Raw genomic sequence first — 25,514 nt, forward strand, 5'->3', positions numbered from 1 at the left:
AAGGGGCAGGAAGGGGAAGGGATTGTCACAACCACATGATATTGTTTGAGGGATTTGGTTCATTTGACATACTGTGTTGTAAGTGTGGTGCTAAAGCAAAGCAAACCAAGAAAAGTCAGACAACATTGCACAGCAACCCCCTCCAATCTGGGAACTACTGTAACTGTTGAAGTACTGGCCAATAGTGCTGGGGGCTGTGCCAAGACAACAATCATTTACTTTAAATCAGAAAGGATAAACCCATTAGACGTGTGATCACTGAACATGCTGCTATTGTGGACAAAGCTGATTTAGTCGCAGTTATTCATTGTCCAGGTAATGACGTAAGCCGGCAACATGTTGCTTTAGGGAGGGCAAGAGACAGGACAGCAGTTCATAAGAGCACCGAATGAGGCTTTCAGGTCTTAACAGTTTACCTCTGTGGGTGGGTCGGTCTGTCCATCGGCTAATCATGTTGCGACCGTTGCACTTTCTGCTGCTGGCCTCTGCTTTGCTGTTTTGCAACACAATACCCACGGTGAGTGTATAAGAGGTGGTTGCCTGATTATTATATATGTGTTAACAAAGCCTTGATGTTCAACTTTGTTTTTCCTCTAGACATGATTGTGAAACTTCAAACCCTTGACAGTGGGTTTCATTCCGGACTGTATTTTTTCAGTTTTACATCTTACAATTATACTTAACTTGTCCTTGAACATTTGTTTATCAGAAATTACAGCCCCAGTAAGGTTCAAGGGGGGAAAAAAACTTGCTTAGTAATGGGACTAATTAGGCTTCGACCAAAAACATGAAACTAGTTGATTTAACGCTTCTAATATTGTCTTATATATATTGTCTAATATTGTAATAAGACAGTACTTTTCACTCATTGAGCTGCCAGGAAAGCACCTTGGACAAAACATTACTGGCTTTGACTTTTTTCTTGGTATGTGTGAAATGAGAGAGAAAACTACTTGCCTAAGAAAACTAAGGCAAGGCATTGGAGAAAAATGAATGAGGGGCAGTTTTTGATACCCCACCCCCACCCCCCCAAAAAAATAAAAGAATATCTAATTACCAAAAAACACGTAAAGAATATCAATAGTTATGGAGATTGATTTGTTAGCAAGGATAAGTTAAGCATGACTGGCGGTAGAAACTAGAGGTGGAAGGTTGCTATATGTAATATGTGCATTATTTGACAATATTTGTGCATTGAAATTTTATTTATTGTAAATCTGTTTTGCAGCAGACAATCCAATATTTTACACCGTTGTACTTTCTACCTTGTCCCATTGGACATATTGCATATTGCAGAATTGTGTCTGTTATTTTTGGATTTGATAAGGTAAAATATGTTCTCACTCCTAATGCAACAGCCTGATGAATTACACTGAGAGCCCCCTTGGCGTCACATACCAACCCATTAGGCACCCCTTTTTCACCCTTTTTCGACAAACCTGAGTCTGAGATATTATTTGAAACATACAGTTTCTAAGCCAAATGGGGCTTCATGGAGAATTAGGAGTCAAACAAACAAGACAAACGGCTTAAAGTGAGAATAATTAAACATGATGTTGAGCAAGCAATGCTGGCTTTAGATTTAAGTTTAATAATATTCATCCTCCGGAGCTTATCCAAAGTCAGGTCGCAGGGACAGCAGCCAAGGCAGAATCCCAGTCTTCCCTCTCCCCAGCCACATGGTTCAGCTCATCTGGGGGGATCCCAAGGAGTTCCCAGGCCAGCCTATAGGCTCGTCAGTTCATCCTGGGTCTTCCCTGTAGCCTTGTCCCAGATGGACATGCCCGGAATACCTCCCCCAGAGGGCATCCTGACCAGATGCCCAAGCCACCTCATCTGATTCCTCTCCTTGCGGGTGCAACTCTACTCTGAGCTCCTCCTGAATGGCCAAACTTCTCACACTATTTCTAGGGGAGAGTCAAGCCACCCTGCAGAGAAAACTCATTTCAGCTGCTTGCATCAGTGATCTTGTTTTTTCGGTCACTAACCACTCCTCATGACAATAGGTGAGGGTAGGAATGTAGATAGACTGGTAAACTGAGAGCTTTGCCTTGTGACTCAGCTGTTTCTGGGCCCTTTATTCATAATGGGAAGGTCTTCTGAGACGCGCTTTGTCTGGTCCCTCACCTAGGACCTGTTTACCTTGGGTGATCCTATCAGGGGCATAATGCCCTCGACAACATAGTTCCTACGATCATTAGTATGCGCAAACGCCTCCACCACAATAAGGAGGGGCTTAAAAATAGTTGGCCATTTTTGAAATGAGTAATAATTGTCATGTTTTGGGTTCAGAAGTTTCAGTGAGTGGTTTTTTGATGTGGATGAGAATATCACTGCTCTGTTTGATTAGCCGAAAGACAGAAGGGTAATATTTAAGGCCCTTACATACACCGCAAGGAGCAAGAACAATGCTTGAACAATTATTCAATTGTTCTCAACAACAACAATTGCTCCCAGAGCTGAGAAAATAAAATGATGTAATTCTATTCTTGGAGCCCTATTTCTCTCAACATGTCATCTGGGCAGGGCTTTTTGACCATGTGACAGCAAATGAAGACAATTTTAGAAGCACCTGTAGTTCTTGGAAAGAGGTTCCCTGGACATTGTGCACAGAGGAGAATGTCTGTTTCGAAACATGGTGATAACTATGCAACAAATTTGCAAAGGCCAAACAACATGTACAGATGTAGAGCAGCACAGAGAGGAAATCAATTCCAAGGCCATACACATCATTGCAGTAGCTCAATCCTTGACATTAACACACTAAAATGGCCGGAAAATAATCCTCTCACTCTTACTGTGCTGTCACTAAATTGTTAATTCTGTCAGATTACAACAACACTTGCCATGCATGACTTGTGAGTCTATAAGGTCCTCCTCGGAGTTTTGCATCTGAGTTCCTCATGAATTTGAAGTGTCATGGACAGAAAGAACCATGATTTTGTTCTTGAGCCCTGGGAATAAGAATAAAGTTGTCTCTCAGTATGGGCTCTGAGGCCACCTACTGCTGACATTTCATCCATGGTGGGTAAAATGCAGAGAATACCCTTGCAGCTATATAGTATAAAATGTAAAGTATAAAGCTCCAATACACATCACTGAATAGCGATATTGACATGCTACATCAAATCAACCCATTGTTATAGCTGCCCTCCTAAGCTGAGACCTTTTCAGTTGCAGAGCTAATAGCAGTTTTTAAAAAGGAACTAACACAATGTTGAACTACACCAAAGGGCACTCAAAAGTCAAACAATCGAGTTTCTCCAAGCTTCTTCACAGCGTATGATCTCATAGCCACTACTTTTTGGAGCATTGGAAGGCTAAAGACACAGTTATAGCTATCCACAATAATTCTGAAACAAGCACAGACTGGGCGATCCCTTTCTGATAATAAATTGTGACTTTCATAGAATTCATTTCCAAATAAAATACATTGAAACTATGAATGTCTTTGTATGCTTTAAACACACTCTCCCCCATTTAAAGGAAATAATTTACATTCATCTATATATCTGCAGGGCAGAAAAATCTTCATGCATCAATCATGCAGACATTCTCAGGGCAGAGAGGGACTGGATTATGATCTATACATTTGTGGAGGAAATAGCGGGGTCACTCACCTGTGACATCTGTTGTCTGGGCTGCTATAGGGTGGCGGTGTCGGAAATAGGGATTTTTTTTGGTTGGAGAAAAAATATCTACAGTCCATCTAAGGCACTTCAAGCCTCTGAGGTCACTGAGGGATTGGCTTCTACATCACACTTCTTCTTCTTCTTCTTCTCCTTTTGGTTTTTCCCTTTTCCCTATTCTCCGTATCCTCCTCACTCACACCAACTACCTTCATATATTCTCTCTAACTACGTCCATTAATCTTCTCTTTGGTCTTCCTTGAGAGCTTCTGTCTGGCAGCACCAATCCAGCATCCATCTACCAATATATTCACTATCCCTCGCCTGTTTCTGACCCAACCATCTCAGTCTGGCTTCTCTGACCGTCTTTCCAAAACATCTAACATGTGCTGTGCCTCTGATAGACTCATTCCTGATTCTATCCATCCTGGTCACTCCCAGAGAGAACCTTAGCATCTTCATCTCTTCGACCTCTAGCTCTACCTCCTGTCTTTTCGTCATTGTAACTGTTTCTAGGCTATACAGCATTGCTGGTCTCACCACTGTCTTGTACACCTTTCCTTTCATTCTGGCTTATAGTCTTCTATCATATAGTACCCCTGACATTTTCTCCACCCATTCCAACCTGCCTGAACCTGTCTATTCACCTCTTTTCCACTCTCCACTGCTCTGGACTGCTCTGGTCTGTTGACCCCAAGTACCTGAAATCCACCAACTTCTTGATCTCCACTCCCTGTAGCCTCACCGTTGCCCCTAGATTCCTCTTATTCACACACATATACTCTGTCTTGCTGCGACTAACCTTTATTCCTCTCATTTCCAGAGCATACCTCCACCTCTCTAGATTTTCATCAACCGATTCTCTGCTCTCACTACGGATCACGTCATCTGCAAACATCATGGTCCATGGAGATTCCTGTCTAACCTCATCTGTCAGCCTGTCCATCACCACTGCAAACAAGAAGGGCTCAGAAATGATCCCTGATGGAGTCCGACCTCCACCTTGAACTTCTCTGTTACCCCAAAAGCTAACCGCACCTCTCACAGCTAGCATACCTGTCCTGCATCAGTCTAACATACTTCTCTGCCACTCCAGATTTCCTCATACAAAACCAGAGTTCCTCTCTTGGCACCCTGTCATATGCTTTTTCTAAGTCTAGAAAAACACAATGCAACTCCCTCTGGCTTTCTCTGTACTTTTTGGTAGCATTCTCAAAGGAAATACAGCATCTGTAGTACTTTTTTTTTTGTTGTAGTACTTTCTAGGCATGAAACCACACTGCTGTTCACAAATGCTGACTTCCACTCTCAGTCTAGTTTCCACTACTCTTTCCCATAACTTAATTGTATGGCTCATCAACTTTATCCCTCTATTCTTCAGGCATCTTCTTACTCTCTAAGATCCTGTTGAATAATCTAGTCAGAAAATCTACCGCTGCCTCTCCTAGACACTTCCACACCTCCACAGGTATATCATCAGGACCAACTGCCTTTCCACTGTCCACCCCCTTCAATGCTTTCCTCACTTCACTTTTACTAATCTCTGCCACTTTGTGGTTTACAATAGTCACCTCTTCTACACTTGCCTCTCTTTCATTTTCCACATTCATCAGCTCTTCAAAGTACTCTTTCCATCTTCCCATCACTCTTCTAGCATCTGTCAATATTCTTCCCTCTCTGTCCTCAATCACCCGGACCTGTTGTACATCCTTTCCATCTTTATCTCTCTGTTTTGCCAACCTGTATAGATTATTTGCTCCCTCCTTACTGTCCAACCGAGCATACAGGTCATTGTACGCCCTTTGTTTTGCCTTTGTTACCTCTATCTTTACCTTACGTTGTATCTCCCTGTACTCATGTCTGTTCTTTTCAGTCCTCTCAGTGTCCTTCTTCTTTGCTAACCTAATTCCTGCACTTCCTCATTCCACCACCACGTTTCCTTATCTACTGTCCTTCCAGATGATACACCAAGTACTCTCCTATCTGTCTCCCCGGCCTCGATCGATCCGGTATGATCTCATTATTCAGTTTGATTCGCATGTGTGTTTTTGGCAGAAGTTTTACGACAGATGCCCTTCCATGCCCCCATGAGGCTGGCTCAGGGAGACACCAGCCCATGCCACCCTGAGGCTGCATTCGGTTCTTCATCACAATAACAGGCAAAATGACAGTCTGGCTTTTAACAGAGAAGCTCTTACATTTTCGAGGGTGTCTAAGGGCATACATATCCAGCTGTACATGATGTGGATACTGTTAGATTTCTTCTTACTAAATCTTCTTCTTTCGGCTTTTCCCGTCAGCGGTCGCCACAGCGAGTCAACTTTCTCCATCTAACCCTATTCTCTGTATCCTCCTCTCTCACACCAACAACCTTCATATCCTCTCTCACTACGTCCATAAATCTTCTCTTTGGTCTTCCTCGAGACCTCTTGCCTGGCAGCTCCAATTCCAGCATCCGTCTACCAATATATTCTCTATCCCTCTTCTGTACATGACCGAACCATAAATAGCACATGCCAAAAAAGAATTGTTGCAGTACAGCCTTATCTTGTATTCATTAAACTATATTTTTAGTTTTCTTATTCAGTCTCTAAGTATGTAGTGGGTATATGTGGTTAATTTTGTAGCCATTATGGCCATTTTAGTATTGTGCAAATCTGTTATTGGGGGATAGCGTATTGCCAGGTTTAACATGGGTCAGTCCTGACATCACAGTTAATTAGATTGAATTTGAAATCATATAATCCCATGAAAAAAAGAAATTCAAACATTGATAATAGATATTTATTTTTACATGTCATGCAAAAAAAAAAAAAGTTGTGAACTTAACTGAATACATGTGATCAAACAACACAAACATAGCACAGCGGGAGGTTGGACAAGCCAGGGTCTGGGGTTAACACACACACACAAATACCAGTGGCCCTTTGCACCTAGGCCTTCAGTGGTGCTCCGAATCAATCCACCCCCCAACAATTAGTTTATGGCTATAAAAAAAGCATTTTATTATGCAGAAATGCAATATAAAGTGGGGTGCATCGCAGATAGATAACTCGTGTAAGGTTAAAATTCGCCCGCGGGGGTGCATAACGGGATGTCAAAGGGATGTCAAACTCTACTCTTCCACTGACACCCCCCCCGTGCGTAATCGATCGCGCACTCCGCGGCTTTGTCCGGGACGCGGCCCGGCACCTCAAGTGCCCAAATTCCAGGAGTGTGTAAAACAAGTCCTTATTAGGAAATAAACCGGACTGTTGAGGCGATGGTATAAAATGACCGCGCCTCCTCGGCTCGGAGCCGGAACCTCCTCACCTGCACATCCGCAGGACGCGTCTCAGTGGGTGAGCAGAGAGGTTGAACGATCCTCTCGGGGTGACATTCATTTTAGCCCGGGATATCTCTGGCCCGGGACATCTCGTAAGTGTATTTCCTAACTTTGAAAAAAACATTCTTGCTTGATCAGTTTCTGACCATTATGACGTTTGCCCTGAATGACATCTGAAGACACCGAGACAAAGTCCGGTCCCGTGGCGGGAGCCACAAAAACGGTCAGAAGCCACAATAAATGCCTTTATAGCAAACAGCTGCAACACATAAATACCAATAACAACCTTATAAACTTTTAGTATTATTAAGGAAAATAGCAGCATTTTACTCACCAAAATCTGATCATTTATAGACAAAATCCATCCTCCTTCCTTTCCTCAAATAGAGTTCTATTATTCTGTGGTACAGATTATCCGTGGGCTTCGTCTCCAGTAATACAATTGTCAGTGTACCTCGGAGCCTGTGAGCCAGGGCCATAGTTCTTGGCTTGAAAATGTCGGACAAATCCTTTTCCTGGTTGTGACAGGTTCGCTAGCTTAGGAGTTACCTGACCATTCTTTACTATGTCCAGCTTTTCTTCAAAACTCCATCTAGAAAACAACTTTAACAATATATTAGCAACTAAATCCGTTTCTTCTCCTCCTGCAGCCATTGTGGGTTGACAATACCGATATTAAACAAACACAACTATATTTCTGTTCGCAGCTCGCTAGTGCGCTTCTCCTTGCTAATACACTTCCAATCTGACTATGCAATCAGAGGGTGTGAATACGCTGACTTTGCTGTAGCCTGCTAGAAGGCTTTGATGTCGCCACTCAAAATCTGATTGGTTGAAGCAACAGCGTCCTCAACACTTATTATTTGCATAAAGGGCTTGCAGAACTGATTGTGCAGCCCCCCCACCCCCACACACACAGGCAGATTCCTTTGACTTTGACCCTGCCTGACAACAGATTATGGCTGGAATGTGATTGGTTAATATGAAAATGTATGTCTGGCAGCGGCACAACCAGCAGAAAAGCTATGAAAGAAGGGAACAGACCATTTGGAATATTTAATAAGTTTTCATGGACAAAATATAATTAACGTTTGTGATTCAGATATTTTTTTAGGCCAGCAGAGAAGGCCTTGCAGGCCCTGATGGCCCACCACTGACAAATACACAAAGGGATGGACAAGGGGTTAAAGGAATGCCAGTTTGGTTAAGCTGAGTAGTGTATTTATTTTGTGTACGATTTGCAGGGACAAGTGAGGTCAGGGACATTAAACCACAAGATGATTAAATATACAAGGGTGGCTATTGAAAATGTGAACACGTATATCCCTTCTCCAGGAGAAACATGGAGGCTCAGATACAAAATGTCCTTTAATGGTGAAGATCCTGGATGCGGTGAAAGGAACGCCAGCTGGATCAGTGGCACTGAAGGTGCATCGGAAAGATGATGATGGTGGATGGACACAGATTGCTGCTGGGTATGTCTAAAAAACAAGGTCACAGCACATATATAGTCATCTATATCTGATTCTGGCCTCTTCTTACTGCAGAGTGACTGACCCCACTGGAGAGATCCACAACCTGATCACTGAACAAGAATTCCCAGTAGGAGTGTATCGTGTTGAGTTTGACACCAAGACTTACTGGAAGAATGAAGGGAGTACACCTTTCCATGAAGTAGCGGAAGTGAGTAAAAATCAGAGCATGACAAGTCATTTACAAGGTTGTCATTGGACAACCTCACCTCTGCATTGTATACAGTGTACCCACAGTAAAATATAGAAAACAAAGAGGCAATATGCACAACTAGGCTGCCAAAAGGTATTTATTTTTCAAAAGAAAAGTGCAACAAGAAACACTCAGTGCAACTCTTGAAACATTGTTAGTGACCAGGGTGTTGACATACATTGAACATTTAATCCACAAGATTGGGCGGCATAGTACAGGAGGTAGAGCAATCATCTTCGGAACAATTATTTTCAGAACCGAACATTCCTGGTTCAATTCCTAGCTTGTTGAAGTGGTGTTGAGTAAGAACCCGTGGTGTTGAATATGAACCCCTAACTGCTCCCCTGGGGCTGGTGGACAGCATCCTACCACTTATGGTTCATCTATGATGGGTTAATTGCAGAGAACTACTTTCTCCACAAAAGATAGAAAATTATCATACAGAATCCGGATCTTGATTCAAACTTACTTTAAATTCTCATACTTGTCTATTATCCAATTAATATACAACTGAACCAAATGGTAACCTTGTTGGGTAAAAAAAAGAAGAGAAAAATTAAGAAAATGAAGAAAATAACAGTCACATAAGGCCATGTATGAACGCATCTATCATTCTGTCAGTTTGTTCTTTTTTGGCAAGACAAAGCAAATGCACACTAAGGCAGGTAAAGTGCATTAAGTCAAATCGATTTTATTTTATAGATAGGTAAGGCAAGTCCCTTGGTGAGTGACTATAAAAGTAAGTCAATGATAAATATCCCGCATTGAAACGTAACAAAATATTTTTAGCTAAAATAAAACCATTGGTTGTGAAATCGCCTCAGCATATCATACAATTTTTAAAAATGTGGCAAGAAAACTCCTTTTACATGAAAATATTTTCAACCTTCTTTTGTGTTTTGATTAATCCTTTGTATTTTTTTCTCAGAAATTAGAAAACACACAAATACAGTAAAAAGAGATTGTACTAACCAGTCCAGTAAAGATGGAGTGCAGGCATGATATGGCATCAAATTCTTGTTTGAAAGTGTACAGTTGCAGAAATCCTGTATTTAATGCAGCCCAAGGGAACGAAGGTTAGCCACTGGAAGACAGAATACATGTGTGTGAATGAGTGGGACCCAAGTGGAACACTGAGGCTACATTGAGTGGATATACAGGATTTTAAGTATGTAGGATCAAAAGTCCAGCAATGGAGAGTGAGGAAAAGAGGTAAAGAAACATGTTCAAGCAGGTTGGACTGTGTATAATGGTGTCAGGGATAATGTGTGATAAGAGTATCAGCCACAATTAAAGGGAAGGTGCACAAAACAGCGGTGAGACCAGTGATGCTGTATGGCAGGCCTGGCCAACCTGTGGCTCCCGAGCCGCATGCGGCTCTTAAGTGCATGTCGAATTTTGTGTGTGTGTTTTTTACTTGTGCAATCGCGTGTCGCATCCGGGGTTCTCTGTGCACAGCAAAAAAAAAACACACATATACAAAAATTGACATAAACGTGAGAGCCGCTTTTGGCTTGGGAGCCACAGGTTAGCCAGGCCTGCTGTATGGTTTAGAAACAGTGGCATTGGGGAAAAGACAGGAAGCAGAGCTGGAGGTAACAGAGATGAAGATGTTGAGGTTCTCACAAATGAGTCCATCAGAGGGACAGAAAATGTTGCCAGACAGTAATGGTTTGGTGATCCAACGAGGAGGGATAATGAATATACTGTTAGAAGGATCCCGGGTTCAGAACTCCCTGGCAGGAGGCCTAGAGGAAGGATTTAGGGATGTTGTGAGAGAGGACATGAAGTTAGTTGGTTTGAGAGAAGATACAGAGAATAGTGTAAAATTGGGGAGGTTGATTTGCTGTGGTGACCACTAAAGAGAGATTGTAGGGAAAAGAAGAACAGGAAGCATCATTTGTCCATTTATTCACTCTCCCACAGATCCATCCACTCAGACACCACAGGTGTTACGACTGCAAGCCTTGTTGTTGTTCACCGCTAGTTGCCACTTTTGCACATGTTTATACTGTCCATATATTGTTTAGATGCAACTTGTTAAACAAGTTCTATCCTGTTTATATATATGTATATATTGATTTAACTTTTTAGTTTTCAATTTTTGTTAACCTTTTTCTTGCACTGTCCACTTTCTGCTGTAAGTGGTTGAAATGTCCCCACTGTAGGACAATTACAGGAATATTCTTTTTTATTCGATCATTCATTTATTTTTCATTATCTATTTATATTCTGTCAAAAGTGAAATAGAACAGTTCTTGTCAAAATTGTTGCCCCGGGAGTGCACAAAAGAAGAAAATGGGAACTGATATTTCGCATTTTATCCGTAGGATTTCATCATTTACAAAGTCATTTTTTTTGTTTTAAGGAACTCAAAGCTAGAGTTAAAAATAAATAGATAAATAAACAGCAATAAATGATAAAGATCGATGTCTTGTGTAAATTTTGCAGGGTAAGTTCCAGAACAGCTTTGCCGTCATCATGATATAGTCACACTGATGACCCATCATGAATGTGACTCCCCCTTTAAGTGCATGAAAGCACTGACCTTTGCCTCCGGTTTTAGTGGACCCCATTACAGTGCAGTGACCGTTATGACAGGGAAATACCACCATTGTGCTTATTTTGCTGACTATGGGAAAAGCTGTGGTCACGCTAGAGAGTAAATTGATCGATGGAACCACATTACAAGGGACTGCAGATGCATTTTATCTTGATAAGTAGTGGCCAGAGGCTGTTATCGCCTTAACCGCTTTCTGGGACCACTGGTGCCAAATGAACTCTTCAATTTGGTTGACTCTGACACAAAGTATTTTAATACAAAAGGCCAGGAGTTCAGAAACTCCCTCTGCTAAGTCACTTGTAAAGTCAAAAAAATGATATAATGTTCACTTCCACCAGAAAATTGAAGTGTGGAAATTATAAAATAGATAACAAATTTTAATGCAAGTAAGAAGACAATTTCATTTCAGTAGTTCATGTGTATTTTTTATCTATTGCTAATATGTGGATGATATGATTTGATTTGTCAGAGCATAAAATTGGGAGCCATAATTCAATGTTGACGTACAACCAAATTAGTTTGGTCGTACAAGTTTAGTTTTGGACAATAGTTTGTTACTTAATGTGTCTTAATGTGTCTTAGTCGTTATTTATGTCAACAAATTCTATTTCCCACTTTGTGGCAAGTCAACTCGGTTCATTCATCAAGATTTCTTAAATGTGAACTACAGTATTTTCAGAAGGTAGCTACCATGGAGTGATCTTACATCTCAGATATACCTACAATGAAAAGCTATGATGCTTGTTTAGTTTTGAATGAATCTCGTTACACTTACATCTGAACCAAACCCAATACACACAACACACATGCCCATGAACATCAAAATTATGACAAGCAGGGTAGTTGTTCCTGTGTGGAAAAGCAGATCCAGGATTCTTCTGTAGCGATTTGAAAGATGCAGCTGTTTATGTGGAGAAATATACCTCCGGGATTGTAGAGTGTAGATCAGGGGTGGGCAAACTTTTTTGGCTCAGGGACCACAACGACTTTTAACATTTTATGCACAAACCAGTTTTTCCCTTGTATTCATGTGTGTCAGTATGTCCACAGTAAAGGCTAAATCACAAAGCCAATCTTTGGTATTCAGCTCAGGAAAAGTAGCTCCAAAAATGAAATAATCTCCCGTTTGAGCTCCCACATTCATTGATCCACTCATTCAATCATTCACATCAAGTATGAATTCTATACCAATCTTTGGCGGGCCGGATTAAAAAGACCAACGGGCCGGATGTGGCCCCCGGGCCGTAGGTAAGACATGCATACAATAACCCAACAAACGCAAATTTAACAACCATAGCAAGCACATAGAAGCTCATATGAATTTTGAAGTACTAACATTTACGTGTTTTCACGAATAAGCACAAAAATATCTCTGTAGCCGCCATATGACAAGCTCAAACCAATTGCCGGAGTTCACCTCCGTTGTTTGCATAAATTCAATCATACCAAAATACCAGCATACAGCCTTGTTTTTTGTTCGTTTGTTTGTTTTTGTAGTTTTCTGTTTTTTATCCTCAGAAAGATATGAGGATTTTCCCTGCTGTTGCTGTTTTCACAACAGGTGTCATTGAGCCATTCTCTCACATCTCTGTTTTTTACATGAGAAAAGGGCAATAGACCATTAATGTGTGATTAAATGAATGAGCGCCAGCCAGTGACCAACATGTCATCAGCTTTAAGAGATATCAACTTTTGATGGGGAAAAAAAAGTAGTCAAAAGTTGTGATCCATCTCTCTCAGCATTTTGATCATCTGAATAATAATAGTATCAACTCACAAACTAAATTCAATCACAAGTTAAAGCATTCAGTTATGGGGCTGAAATTTACATGGGAGTAACAGTGATTAATATTCATATTTGAGGTGTAACTGGATGGCTTAACTTTGAAAGGGTCAGCTGTGAGCACAGGACACTCAGCATTAAGCTGTTTACAATAATGGAAACAAAACCACCAACTACACTTCACATGACCCTAAATAAAATTATTAAAAGTATGAATTGAAATCCTTTACGAGGACTTCTGCTAATTTGCCCAGGTTTTTATTTTCCCATAAGTGACAATTTAGGCTACCTATAATTACCTTCTCATTCTCCACTTTATAGGAGGTCATACTGCTGCTAGCCTCTGACGTTTGACAGAGCTCATTCTAGAATTTCCTCAATGTTTGCGTTAGCATCTTGAAACAGCTGTCTGCTCTATGACAGTTCAAGTGGGGAAACGCTTCTGGGATCACTCTGTCCTGAAGTCAAGCCTTTTGACAACCAACATTTTCATACTGAGGAAAGTTGGAAAATTAAAAAGAATCTCAACAAGGAATTCTCTGCACTCAACAACAATTTGTTGGAGTAAATTTTGAATTAGATTAAACTAGATCTGCATTTCAAGCTTTAGAAATATTGTCTTTGAAAATAAACAAAAACCTTCCCAAACTTTTATTATAGTGAGTTGTGCAGTCAACTTAAGTTCAAATATTGTATTAGCATAGCAACTAACATTTTTAAGGTGATAAGAGGAAAGAAAATGTGTTCCTTTCTGATGGTTGTCTGTCCTTAAACACGACTTTGCCCTTCGCTCTATAGACTTTTAAAAGCCTGTCACTGACCTGCATGTTTTGACACACTGTTGCATGTGTTTGTGTGTGTGTGGGTAGGTGGTGTTTCAGGCCCACGCTGAAGGTCATCGGCACTACACCCTGGCCCTACTGCTTAGCCCATTCTCCTACACAACAACTGCTGTGGTCAGCGAGGCAGAAGTGTGATACACTGAGGTGCTTTTCTATAAAGAATAGAAGCTTCTGGTGACATCAGCTCTGACAGCATCATTTTGACATTAAACAAAAAATCCTTGTTATAAATACTTGTTCTATTTTTGTTTTGTGCTAAGTGTTAAGGTACCTCCCTTAACCCAATAAAAATGATTTTCTTCAAGTTCCTTGAGTTTTCTTCTACTTCTTTCCAAAGAACATGTGGAAAAAAGTCCAGGGTTATTATTGTTTTTCTATCTTCAGAAGGTTTATATTGAACTGACTTAAACTGACTCAGTGGATAACTTGCTATTTTGTTGTGTCTAAAATTCTGTAAATGCTTCCTGCAATTGTTTTGACATTGACCAACGGCCATACCAAAAACAGGCCATTAAAAGAGTTTGGGGTTTTTATAACCCTGCATTGTTAAGTTCCACTGAATGTTGTGTATTCTTTCATCTTCCTAAAGAAAAATCAAAAAAATTAATAAATTATGGATAATCAAGCGTGCCAGTATCCTCCTAGATAAGTTGTGGTGCAGTTTTTTTTTTTCTGAATGAGGAAGAACATATCCCACTTAAGTTAGTGGTAAGGGGGAGGGTCTGCTATTGAAGTGTGAATGGAAAGTGATTCCAGAGGGGGGCAAAATATTGAACTGAGGCCACTTCTTTGTCAAGGTCTCAAAGTTATCAAGACCTAAGTGTGTTTCAAACCTACCCAAATAACTCATAGGACAAAGGGGGCATTTCATGAAATTTTAACCCACATCAAGGAATTTATGGAAATACAAGTAGACCAATTAGCTAGATTTAAGTCCAATCTTCTGAGCTCAAACACCAAGTAAGTAAACATGAAGTAAATATCTTCTTTCCAAATGCTTAATGATGAAAAATTGGGATTTTTTGAGTGATGCGTTTTAAATGGACTACAATCAAACACAGGGGGGATCCAGGAAGAATGTTTGTAATTCACTTTGTGCGCGGTACATGTAGATTGTTTATATTGCGACTGTAATAATAAGCATTTATTTCCCTTCGAAAAGACACTTTCCGCCTGACATCTGTGTTACTCATGTTGCTAGCTTCTCGATTACATTTTTGGCGCTCAAGTGACCGAGATGTAACCGAGAGAATCAGGTCGTTTTTCAAAATAAAAGATTTTTTATTCCTTGTGCGGCCCGGCACCAATTGATCCACGGACCGGTACCGGCCCGGGGGATGGGGACCACTGGTTTACAGTACATACATATATATATATATATATATATATATATATATATATATATATTGTAAATGACAACAACAAAGTATTACACTATTAATTGCAAATAATACTGAGGGGCTAAAGGCAGGGACCTCCAAGGAACCAAAAACAAACTTGACCTACATGATAGGTTTTCAGTGTTCTAAAGCACAGGTAAAGTCCTTAATGTTGGGTCAGGTCATGTAACTGGGGTGCAAACCAAACATCAATGCCTTGCTGTCTAGATCTTTTGAAAAAAAAAAAAAAATCATCAAACCAAATTGGACCTTGAGTGTTAATTATGTGTCAAAATATTATTATTAAAAAGACTTAGCAGAGCATAGGTCTTCTTAAGAATAAGAACAAGAACAACTTTATTTATCCCGAAGGAAATTGTTGTGCCAGAGTTACAAGAAAAATATAACAATAATAAATAATAGTAGAAAATTGTATAAACATTAAAAAAAAAAGCGGGAGAATAAGAAATACAAAAAAACTATAAAGTGTCTTAAGTACCAAGTGAAAGATAAGGAGTGCACGAGAGTATGGAAAAATATTGTACATGTAGCTGTTATGAAGTATTGCACAATTATGAACATTTATACACATAAACTATTACAATTTACAGTAAGTGGGTGAGATCTTTCTTTCTTTTCTTTTTTTTTCTCTTTTTACCAATGTTTAAGATTTTAAGATTCCCTGCCGTTGAAGGGAGAGGAATTAAAAAGTTGATAGCCTCAGGTAGGAAAGACCTCCTGTAGCATTCAGTGGAGCTCCTCTGTGGTATCAGTAAGGGCTTTTATGTTTCTTTTTTTATTCCCGCAGAACAGGAAAATATATGCTTTACCTTCCAAGGAACAGCACTTCTCCTCTGTGGTGGTGAGGAATGGACTTGTACTTGCCAATCTCACCCTCTGGCCGTGTGACATTCAGACTGGCATAGTGAACCCTGAGGGCAAACAGTCAAATAAACAAACTTGTATTTTTGTAGTTAAAATAATAACAGCAATTTTTAAAGAGAGGATTGACTATATTTGTTTCTACATTTTTCTTAAAACTGGTTTACATCATGTGATAAATGCCAAACATGATGTGAATGTGCCGCCAAAATCCATTTCCTCGTCGGTTTGATGTCCATCTCTCTGAACCCAAGGTCTTAAAATGGCCGGAGCACATGGTAAAGATTGTTGTAAAGATTGTTGGTTCATGAAGTACTCACTCCATCTAGTAACAAAATATTGTTGGCGCACTGGTTGCATGTTTAAGACAATATACTCTGGCAGCATCCACCAGAGAGAAAAACTGTTATGTCACACCTAGGTTGGTAAGTGTCTGATCAAACAGATTTGTAAATTTGATCTGACCATCTTGATAAAATTTGATTTTGCAAGTATACTTAAAAGGGACTTGTTTTTTTTTTTTTTTATAAACAGTTCCCTCAGCTGTTGATTGCCCCTGTAAATACTTTTCATCAACTGACTCAATTTTGGAGTGATAAACTGATATAAAACATCAATGGGTTTTGTTATGTAGAAATGCACAATCTACATTCAAGGATCATATAGCCTCTTAAACCTCTCAAAGACATGTAAAGCTGATAATGTCACCATATTTGCTTTTGTATAATTAGATGTTTAAATTCCTGATATTCATTCAAGTTATTTATCTACAAAGAAAGCTAGATGGATACATATGTAAATTTATATATCACATTTGTAGAGCAGATGTGTGATATTAAGAAGCCAGTAGGCAAGTAACACACTTTCCATCATATGGCAATGAAGTATTTATTTTGTCTGCCGTTGACAAAGAAAAAAAGAACGTTACAAAGTAGTAACAGGTCAACAGGTCAGACTCATATCATCTTTATCATCATACTGTCTGTTACCAAAGACTGCAGAGGTCTGACAATGAAGCAAATGAAGCTTAACTTCACCATGTAAAATAAAACATCAAAAACAGAAAAACAAACGGAAAAAAAAAATCAAAAAGAAAAAAATCTGTGATGTCTGGGGAGGTGAGGGTTATTGGGGAAAGGGGTGAAGGGGCTCTAACACATGCTTGTGGGCCAGTTAAGAGCAATGAGACAGAACTGAGCATGTGCAGAGTGCGTGCTACATTATCATCTTAACAAGGTTGGCTCAGTGTACTTTTTTTTCTATGCAAACCCGTTCAGAGGCAAAGAACCTGCTGATCAGATGATCAGGACAATACAAGTGAAAATAAAAACAACTTAAAGAGACACAAAGTCAAACAAAATTATACATTAAAAAAAAGCAAAGCTTGCAGGAGTCACGTTGTCTGTTTTAAAGCTGAGCTCTGCAGGACAAGGGTATGTCACCTTATCAGTTGTTTCCCCTTTTTTCCCCTCATTCACCAATTTCAGGGGCCAGTTCAGCAGCTGCTCTGAGGGTTCATAAAGGCTCTCTGTAAAACTAACATTTGTAGACTAACATTGATAACAATAGTGGACAAAAACATAAAATACCTGTACCAAACAACTAAAAACACAACATACATCTCCGCTTACTGGGATTTTTCTTCAACATTCTAATTTAGCCTTCACCAGCAGATAGTGTTTTATTATCTGGAGTGTAACTCCTTGCGTCTGTAATTTTCCTGTTTTTTTGTTTGCCAGAAAAGTTCATGTATTTGCTTCCTTCCTTGTTCTGTGTACTTATGCAGGAAAAACAGAGTGCTAAGGTTTGTGTAGTGTCCTGATGAAAAGACACTTTCAAAAGTATGGGTCAAATGCAAGGACCTGCTTTTCTTTCCGCAAAAAGTCATATATAGGCATGTTTTTTTTTTTTGTTTGTTTTTTTTTTTTTTTTTGTCTTGTTAAGTACCAATTCTTGGATTTAGGACTATTTCAACACTCCAATTTTTACACTAGTAGTCCAATTTGTATTGGCCTAATATTCTCCACAATGACACGTTTTCGTTTTAAAAGGGCTTGGTCAACTGAACTGACAGAATAGGAAATTATAAAGGAATTATAATTATATATTATAAGGAATCAAGGTGTGACTTTTAAGATGGACATAGATAAAGAAGTGTGGTACTATTACAAGCTGTTCTGGAGCTACCCTGTGATCTTCTGTGGCATAGGTCTTAATACACTGAATTCTTGTTCCTATTGAATAGACTCGTAAAAGAAATGAAGAGGCTGGCGTGATTAGCTTCTGGAATAAAATGATGCACTTCAACTGTTATTTCTTAGATCACACTTATCTAAAATAAATCAAAACATTTCCAATGATCCACTATCAATCAATAGTTGCTATCATCAAATTGACATCTTATCTGTAGAGCCAAACTGATATGTCTCTAGTAGAAAAGTTAAGAAAGAAAAGTAAAACAATGTATTTTTATATTCAAATTTAAATGCTCTTACTATAGTTTTCAGTCTGGGGAGAACAATATTCTGATAAGTCTTTAACAAGAAACTGATCAACACACACCTTAATTGCTATACTTTTTGAGAACTTCTGATCTAATTAAAGAATAAATAAATAAAATAACCCACAACTAAATTTGTCCAAAAAATCATTTCTGGAATGTTTGAGGTAAAAGACAGTTCTAGCTGGCCTGAACTGTTACTATATATGGTAAATGGTATTTCCAGAACTTTCTATACCTGTGTTGGAATAAATGATGGTGAATAACATTAAAGATATAGTTATCATTAAAAAAAAAGTTAAGTATTCTAAGCACACTTCCTGGCAGTTCTTTTATATCAGTATAAAGAGCATCTACTGATATGTAGGTTTTGAAATTGAAAGGAATTCCCCATATATCAGTTAGACAGTCTTTATGGTCCATCGGGACTAAACTTCATCTGCTGATAAAGGCCAAGATATGAACTTAGGGTAACTAATATTTTCAAAAGTGGATAAATGCACACAATAGTTATTCATGGTGGATAAACTGTAACAACACAGCAAAAATATAATCTTGAGTAAATTCGTCATTTGTTACTGAACACTGGTATCCATGTTAAATAAGAAAGAGGCATCTCCATTCACTTCCACAAGTCCCTTGTAAACACAGAAAGCAAAGACAGTGTGTAAAAGTCCTCAAATGCAGGACAAAGCGAAGGCAGTCGCAAAGACCTGGTGACACCATGCTCTTCAGTGTAAAGCTGCCAGCAGCACAGATCACAAAAGCAAAGCTTCTTTTCACCTCACCTGGTCATCATGCATGTGTACTATTAGCTGGAAATTTGGCATTGTGTCACCCACATATTCAAACGTGGGCAGGGCGAGGCCATGCGGAGCAAAGACTATGCGGGCTTAAGGGTGCATGTGTTAGATGAGTCCCAAATGCCCAACACTATTTGTGCTTCATACAGCAAAAGACCAGAAGCTAATGCTTTTTAACTATTTTTCAAAGATTTTTATTTTTATCTCATTGAACTCTGAGGATGAAATGTAACAAATCCTTGACATTCTCTTTCAACCAGGCCATATGAAAGTACATCAGAGTTAGTCTGGCACGATGGGGCGAAGATGACATGGGAAATGCAAATAATTCAGATTTAAACAAGTGCTTTCATGGAGTAAAATAGAATTATGGAAAGGAAACTGAAGGCACAAATAAAGACAAAATGAAATAGACTGTGATAAACAAATACACGAAATGTGGTTGATACTGATGGGACAGTCAACCAATAAAAAGTTGAAACCAGGACACACTGATCCAACAGGCTGCTCAGAGCCAAAAAGAGGGACAACTCTGAATACTGTTTGAGGACGGATCATTTCCCCAACGTAGGACTTGGCATCTTGACCAGAGGATTTTCTTGGGTTGCATAAACAAGACCAAGTGCATGAGAAAGGAAGAGAGCCAGATCTTATGCGCTTATACTAAACGCCCTTTACGGCCTAGGCAGTGCTGAGATTCTCTTCTTTTAACTTTTACTGTGTCGTGAATGAAATGATAGTTTTTTTTGTTACATCACTTTCGGCAAATGGCCATTCAATGTGTGGCAAATGTTGAGAGCCCTTTAATTTGCAGCGTACGAATGAGCTGCAAAAAGCTAATGTAAACTTAAAAGCTTTCCCACAGCTGCATTTTCAGTAAAATTATTCATCGTACCAAGCACAAGGCAAATCCAATTTTGTGTCCTTTACAAGTAGCAGAGTTAGAGTTAGCAGATTTTCAACATGTCGGTCAGAAATATTGGAGAAAGTAATCAAACAAGGAACAGCATAAAGTTAACAGAGCAAGCTGAGAGACCTCTTCCTAGTCCCTGCCATTAACTGTTGTTCACAACAATGCAAAAAAGCAATTATGATTCAAACAACTTTTAGTAATTGCTTCAGTAAATAACACTATCTACTGCCACAGTGATATGATTAACTTGTATTCTTTGAAATTTGTGAAAAATTGCTGTGTAAATATGTCCAGATAAAAGTAAAACGTGACAGGAAACTGCATGTACAATGGTAAGTGTTTCCTGTTAGCAGACAGGAAAATTTAAATACAGGGATAACTTTATTCATGGAAAGGGAGACAAAACATAACCACGTGTAAGACGTAATAATTGTGGTTTGCCAAGGAACCAGGGTTTTAACCAGTCTTAACTCTGCACCTTACCTGGTTCTGCAAAAACTCAGAAAAAGGCCGGGACTTATCTGATTAACTGAGACACTCTTCTATAGCCAAGTCACATAACCCTCTGCAGGGAGGGGAGTTAGTTCTATCAAAACTCTCAAATTGAGGTGATTAATTTTCTGGTGCAAATTCTGTGGTGCTACCCAAAAAAGGCAAATGTTCATCTTCTGAACTGTTTCTCCAGATAGCTTGAGCCGACTTAGCTAAACCTTAACAGCCACCATGACTTAGAGACAGCAAAAGGCAGGACCGATTTGCTACTTTCCTCTCTAATCTGATCCACATGATGAAGTGCTGAAAGCGGAGATGGAGCCAACTGCTGCTCAGCCATGTCAGAGAAAAAAAATAAAAAATAAAAAACAAGAAAGAAAAACAAACTGTAAACATATAAAGGCTGCTCTGGCAATCACTGCTGCAAGGGTTTTTGGGAGAAAGAGCAGAGATCCTTGACGATCGCATAGAAGAGCCCTGGTGTACCAACTGATGACACTTTTTAACTCTTCTTCAAGGACTTTGGCCATTAAAGACCTCGACCTTATCTTGTACCATCTACCGTGTACATTGCTGACTATGTTCAGTTTGTTGATCATGAGACCTGCCCCAACTGAAAAATAAATAAACAAACCATAGTATCTGCGTCACTGTAATATGAATCAAATGGATGTTGAGTTTAGACCAAACAAATAAGAATTTTAAAAATAACCGTAATAGAATATCCTGTAATCCAAATTTTGTGAGGGAGAAATTTGTCAATATTTGTGTCAAATGGCTGATTTGCGATGAACTCCATTTGAAGAAATTGATTTTTTGAAGTTGTTTGCTTGTTGTCTTTTGAGTTCAGATTAAGTAATTTGTATGAATCACCATCATAATACTCTTAAATCCACATCATTTTGACCTATCATTGCCATTTAACACATCACATTCATTCAGAGGACCAACAGTTCATGGTATTCTGAAATAAATTGCATTCCTTAATTAGTTTCAACACAGGAATATTTTGTTTATTTTGAGTGGATTGTTTGAACGCCAAAGTATATATTTTGTCAGATTCCTTCGGTGTAAAGTAGCTGTGGCAGGGTTCCTTTGTATTTACAAAAAAAGAGCATTAGGAAATTCTCATCTCAGTAGATTATGGCCAGACCTTGGATCAAACCTATCTATCGGGAGTTAAACTAGCTGTGATTTAGTTGGAGCTTAAGAAAAGGATGAAAGGGAAAATCAAGAAGAGAATGTTTGGATGAAACCGCAGAGTGAAATAAAATCTGTACTCGTCAAATGTATGTGGTGGCAAGGCTGGTTTGCTTAAGATGCAATTGAAATTCCTGTTCTTTTGCTAGTTATTATAATTTGTTTTTTTTACTCCCACACATTAGTATCAGGCTTCAATCTTTGGCACAGTAAAATACCAGTATGTTTGTACAAGACAAAAAAAAAAGTTTCAGCTGTTTAGGTTTTCAGTAACTATCTAGGTGAAAGGTGAATAATGATTGTTTTCTCTGGTCATATACAGTATGAGGTTTTAATGTCAGTCTAAACAGGTCTTAAGTTAGTATGACAGCAGACTATCATACAAATACATATGTCCTTCTCCAAAGTAGTTTCTTTTGAAAGTATAACTTATCATAAGCCCAACATGCACATTGTGAATGTGACTCCCTGTTTATCAAGTGATGGAATATGCACAAAATTAAACTTGGGGACAGGAAATGGCAGGGAAAAAAGCTCCAGGTCTGACAAATGGCCAGAGTCCTAATCTTTGGACATAAAGTCAATGAAAATATCTGAAAACATACCAATCATGGTCAAATTAAAAAAAAAAATAAAAAAATAAATAAAACTCTTCAAGAGAATCTCAACAGAGAACTGGTCAAAAATATTCTGTCTACACATTTTAGTGCTCAAAGCTTTAAGAAATTAAACTTGTCACAGCCCTACATTCAGACTGCGCCATTCAAGAACAGCGGTAGCTCCAGCTGGGTGAGGCTGATGCTAAGGGTTCTCTCATTCTGGCCCCACTGACTCATTCACAAGCTTTAAAAAAACAAACAAAAAAACAAAAAAAAAACAGTCAGGTCCAAATGCACCCGTCCTGAATCCCCATGCTAAAGCATATGGCACAGTACAGTGAAGTGAAGAGCTTCAATACATGGTCCAGCACTACTTAATACAAATAATTTCAAAAATTAAAAACAAATGAAAAAAAAAAATCATCTCAGGACAGAGACAAAAAGTATACACTCACATGAGCGACCAAAACTTGCTCCCATTACAAAGTCATGGAAGAGAGACATCATAAAAGCAGCTCAGTCACACTTCCATCCTATTGAGGAGCAGGTCAACTCTTTTCACACAGTGCACCTCAAACGAGTTAAAAAAAAAGGCAAAAAAATGCTCAACAAAAGGCAAAATAAAAAATATACACATCTGAATCTGATTAAATAACTTATGTATATTAAGAAAAACAAAGCTGGTAAAAAAAAAAATAAATTAAGGCATGCAAAAGATAATGTCAAATCTAGAGATTTGGATTCTTGTTCTTCTATTTTTTTTTTAAGCCAAACACCGCTAGAACGTCTTCCTGTTAGGAAGAAACCACTCAGTCTTAATAAATCTTCAGAAAGAAGGTAGCTGCCAAAATAAAATTCAAACCCACTGGAATATCACTGTAATATGCCCGAGCGTTTAAAGGCGAATATTTACATATTTGTGTTCTGTGTACGAGCTTTAAGAGGCCAATATTTACATACATGTTCATGCGGATTCAGCAGCAGTGCAGAAAAAAAAAGAATTAAAAAAAAAAATCAATAGAAAAAAATTAAAAAACACTTGAGTGACACAGGCAGGTAGGAGTGCTTCTGAGAACATCCTGAATTGGAAGAAAAGTAGTGAAATAAAAATGTGAAAAAATGAAAAATCATTTAAATCGCGCACAAACACCGCTGGGTTACTTCAATCCCTCTTCTGAGAAGTTACACTGTCGCCTGACAATAAATTATATTTATTTAAAAAAAATAATAAAAATAATCAAATGGGGGAGACAACAAGGGATCTGTTGGCTTGTAAAGTGACGGTGAAGCAGTGCAGAGCTGAGGGAGCCGTGGATCTGCCACGGTAAGGCTTTGCAGTAAACATCAGAGCCGAGATGCTGCTGCTCCCCCTGACCTAAACCGAGAAAGATGTGAACATTTTAGTAGTTAAGCCGGAAAAAAAAGACATGCAGCAACTAATGTGTCACTCACTCACTCACTCACTCACTCACTCACTCACTCACTCACTCACTCACTCACTCACTCACTCACTCACTCACTCACTCACTCACTCACTCACTCACTCACTCACTCACTCACTCACTCACTCACTCACTCACTCACTCACTCACTCACTCTGAAGAGTTCACTGTATGACACTTGCTGCTGCTGCTTTGACATTTTTTGAATTTCGGATTTTCTTCTTTTTCTTTTTTTTTTATGTTGTTGTGCCAGACTGCCTCCCTAACCTCCCACCCCCACTGCACACATCACACCCACTTCTGTGTGGTCGAGTGGGGTTGGGGGGTTGCTAGGAAGCCAAGACAGACAGGCGGATGTCAGGGAGGGTAGGGTGGGGTTTTGGGTGATGGGAGATTAACAGGCAGGTATGGGGTTGAATAATGGGGAAGTTCAGTAGTCTGCGATGGGGGCGAGCTCAGGATGCAGGTCCACCGTCACATTCTTGTAGAGGGAGCTGAGGGAGACCAGGGGGTTGTAGTGAAGGTTGTTGAGGCCATCCAGGTGTTGCCGTTCTTTGGAATACCTCAGCAGCTTGTACCTGGAAACACACATCACCATCAGCTTTCAGCAGTGATGCGGAATGCGACTGAGCAGAAACATGTCTCGAGGCCCAACAAGTCTGATTTTGAAGATTGACTAAGAACCTTCAACCACTATGTGCATCTGTGCAGTATCAGTCACACCACAATTAACTTCTGGGGTAACTTAATTCTGACTGCACAGGTAAAGTCCTTAATGTTGGGTCAGGTCATGTAACTGGGGGCAAACCAAACATCAATGCCTTGCTGTCTAGATCTTTTGAAAAAAAAAAAAAATCATCAAACCAAATTGGACCTTGAGTGTTACTTATGTGTCAAAATATTATTATTGAAAAGACTTAGCAGAGCATAGGTCTTCTTAAGAATAAGAACAAGAACAAATTTATTTATCCCGAAGGAAATTGTTGTGCCAGAGTTACAAGAAAAATATAACAATAATAAATAATAGTAGAAAATTGTATAAACATTAAAAAAAAAAAGCGGGAGAATAAGAAATACAAAAAAACTATAAAGTGTCTTAAGTAACAGGTGAAAAGCATAAAGTGTCTTAAGGTCTTAAGTACCAAGTGAAAGATAAGGAGTGCACGAGAGTATGGAAAAATATTGTACATATAGCTGTTATGAAGTATTGCACAATTATGAACACTTATACACATAAACTATTACAATTTACAGTAAGTGGGTGAGATCTTTCTTTCTTTTTTTTATATTCTCTTTTTACCAATGTTTAAGATTTTAAGATTCCGTGCCGTTGAAGGGAGAGGAATTAAAAAGTTGATAGCCTCAGGTAGGAAAGACCTCCTGTAGCATTCAGTGGAGCTCCTCTGTGGTATCAGTAAGGGCTTTTATGTTTCTTTT

At 39.1% G+C, this 25,514-nt stretch overlaps 2 protein-coding genes across 5 annotated transcripts in view; one reads left to right on the forward strand and one right to left on the reverse strand.

The window, feature by feature from the left end:
- The first annotated feature begins 384 nt into the window (after positions 1 to 384).
- Positions 385 to 14,171, forward strand: ttr (transthyretin (prealbumin, amyloidosis type I)). The gene is made up of 4 exons (XM_086146730.1): positions 385 to 517; positions 8,290 to 8,429; positions 8,502 to 8,637; positions 13,895 to 14,171. The coding sequence occupies exons 1-4, from the start codon at positions 389 to 391 to the stop codon at positions 14,000 to 14,002; spliced, it is 513 nt and encodes a 170-aa protein (XP_086002856.1). The 5' UTR covers positions 385 to 388; the 3' UTR covers positions 14,003 to 14,171.
- A 2,826-nt stretch (positions 14,172 to 16,997) lies between these two features.
- b4galt6 (UDP-Gal:betaGlcNAc beta 1,4- galactosyltransferase, polypeptide 6) overlaps positions 16,998 to 25,514 on the reverse strand; it is a 29,611-nt gene continuing 21,094 nt past the window's right edge. For 3 of the 4 annotated variants that reach the window (XM_086146412.1, XM_086146399.1, XM_086146421.1), the window contains one exon: positions 16,998 to 24,655. In XM_086146412.1, the coding sequence (XP_086002538.1) occupies positions 24,508 to 24,655 (148 nt within the window). In that variant the 3' untranslated portion in view covers positions 16,998 to 24,507. The remainder of the gene's footprint in view (positions 24,656 to 25,514) is intronic. The other variant, XR_015106125.1, reaches the window with a different exon arrangement.

The sequence above is a fragment of the Fistularia commersonii genome, chromosome 1 (assembly GCF_037954325.1).
Source record: "Fistularia commersonii isolate RoL2024-O1a breed Wild chromosome 1, RoL_Fcom_v1.0, whole genome shotgun sequence".
Lineage (NCBI taxonomy): Eukaryota > Metazoa > Chordata > Actinopteri > Syngnathiformes > Fistulariidae > Fistularia > Fistularia commersonii.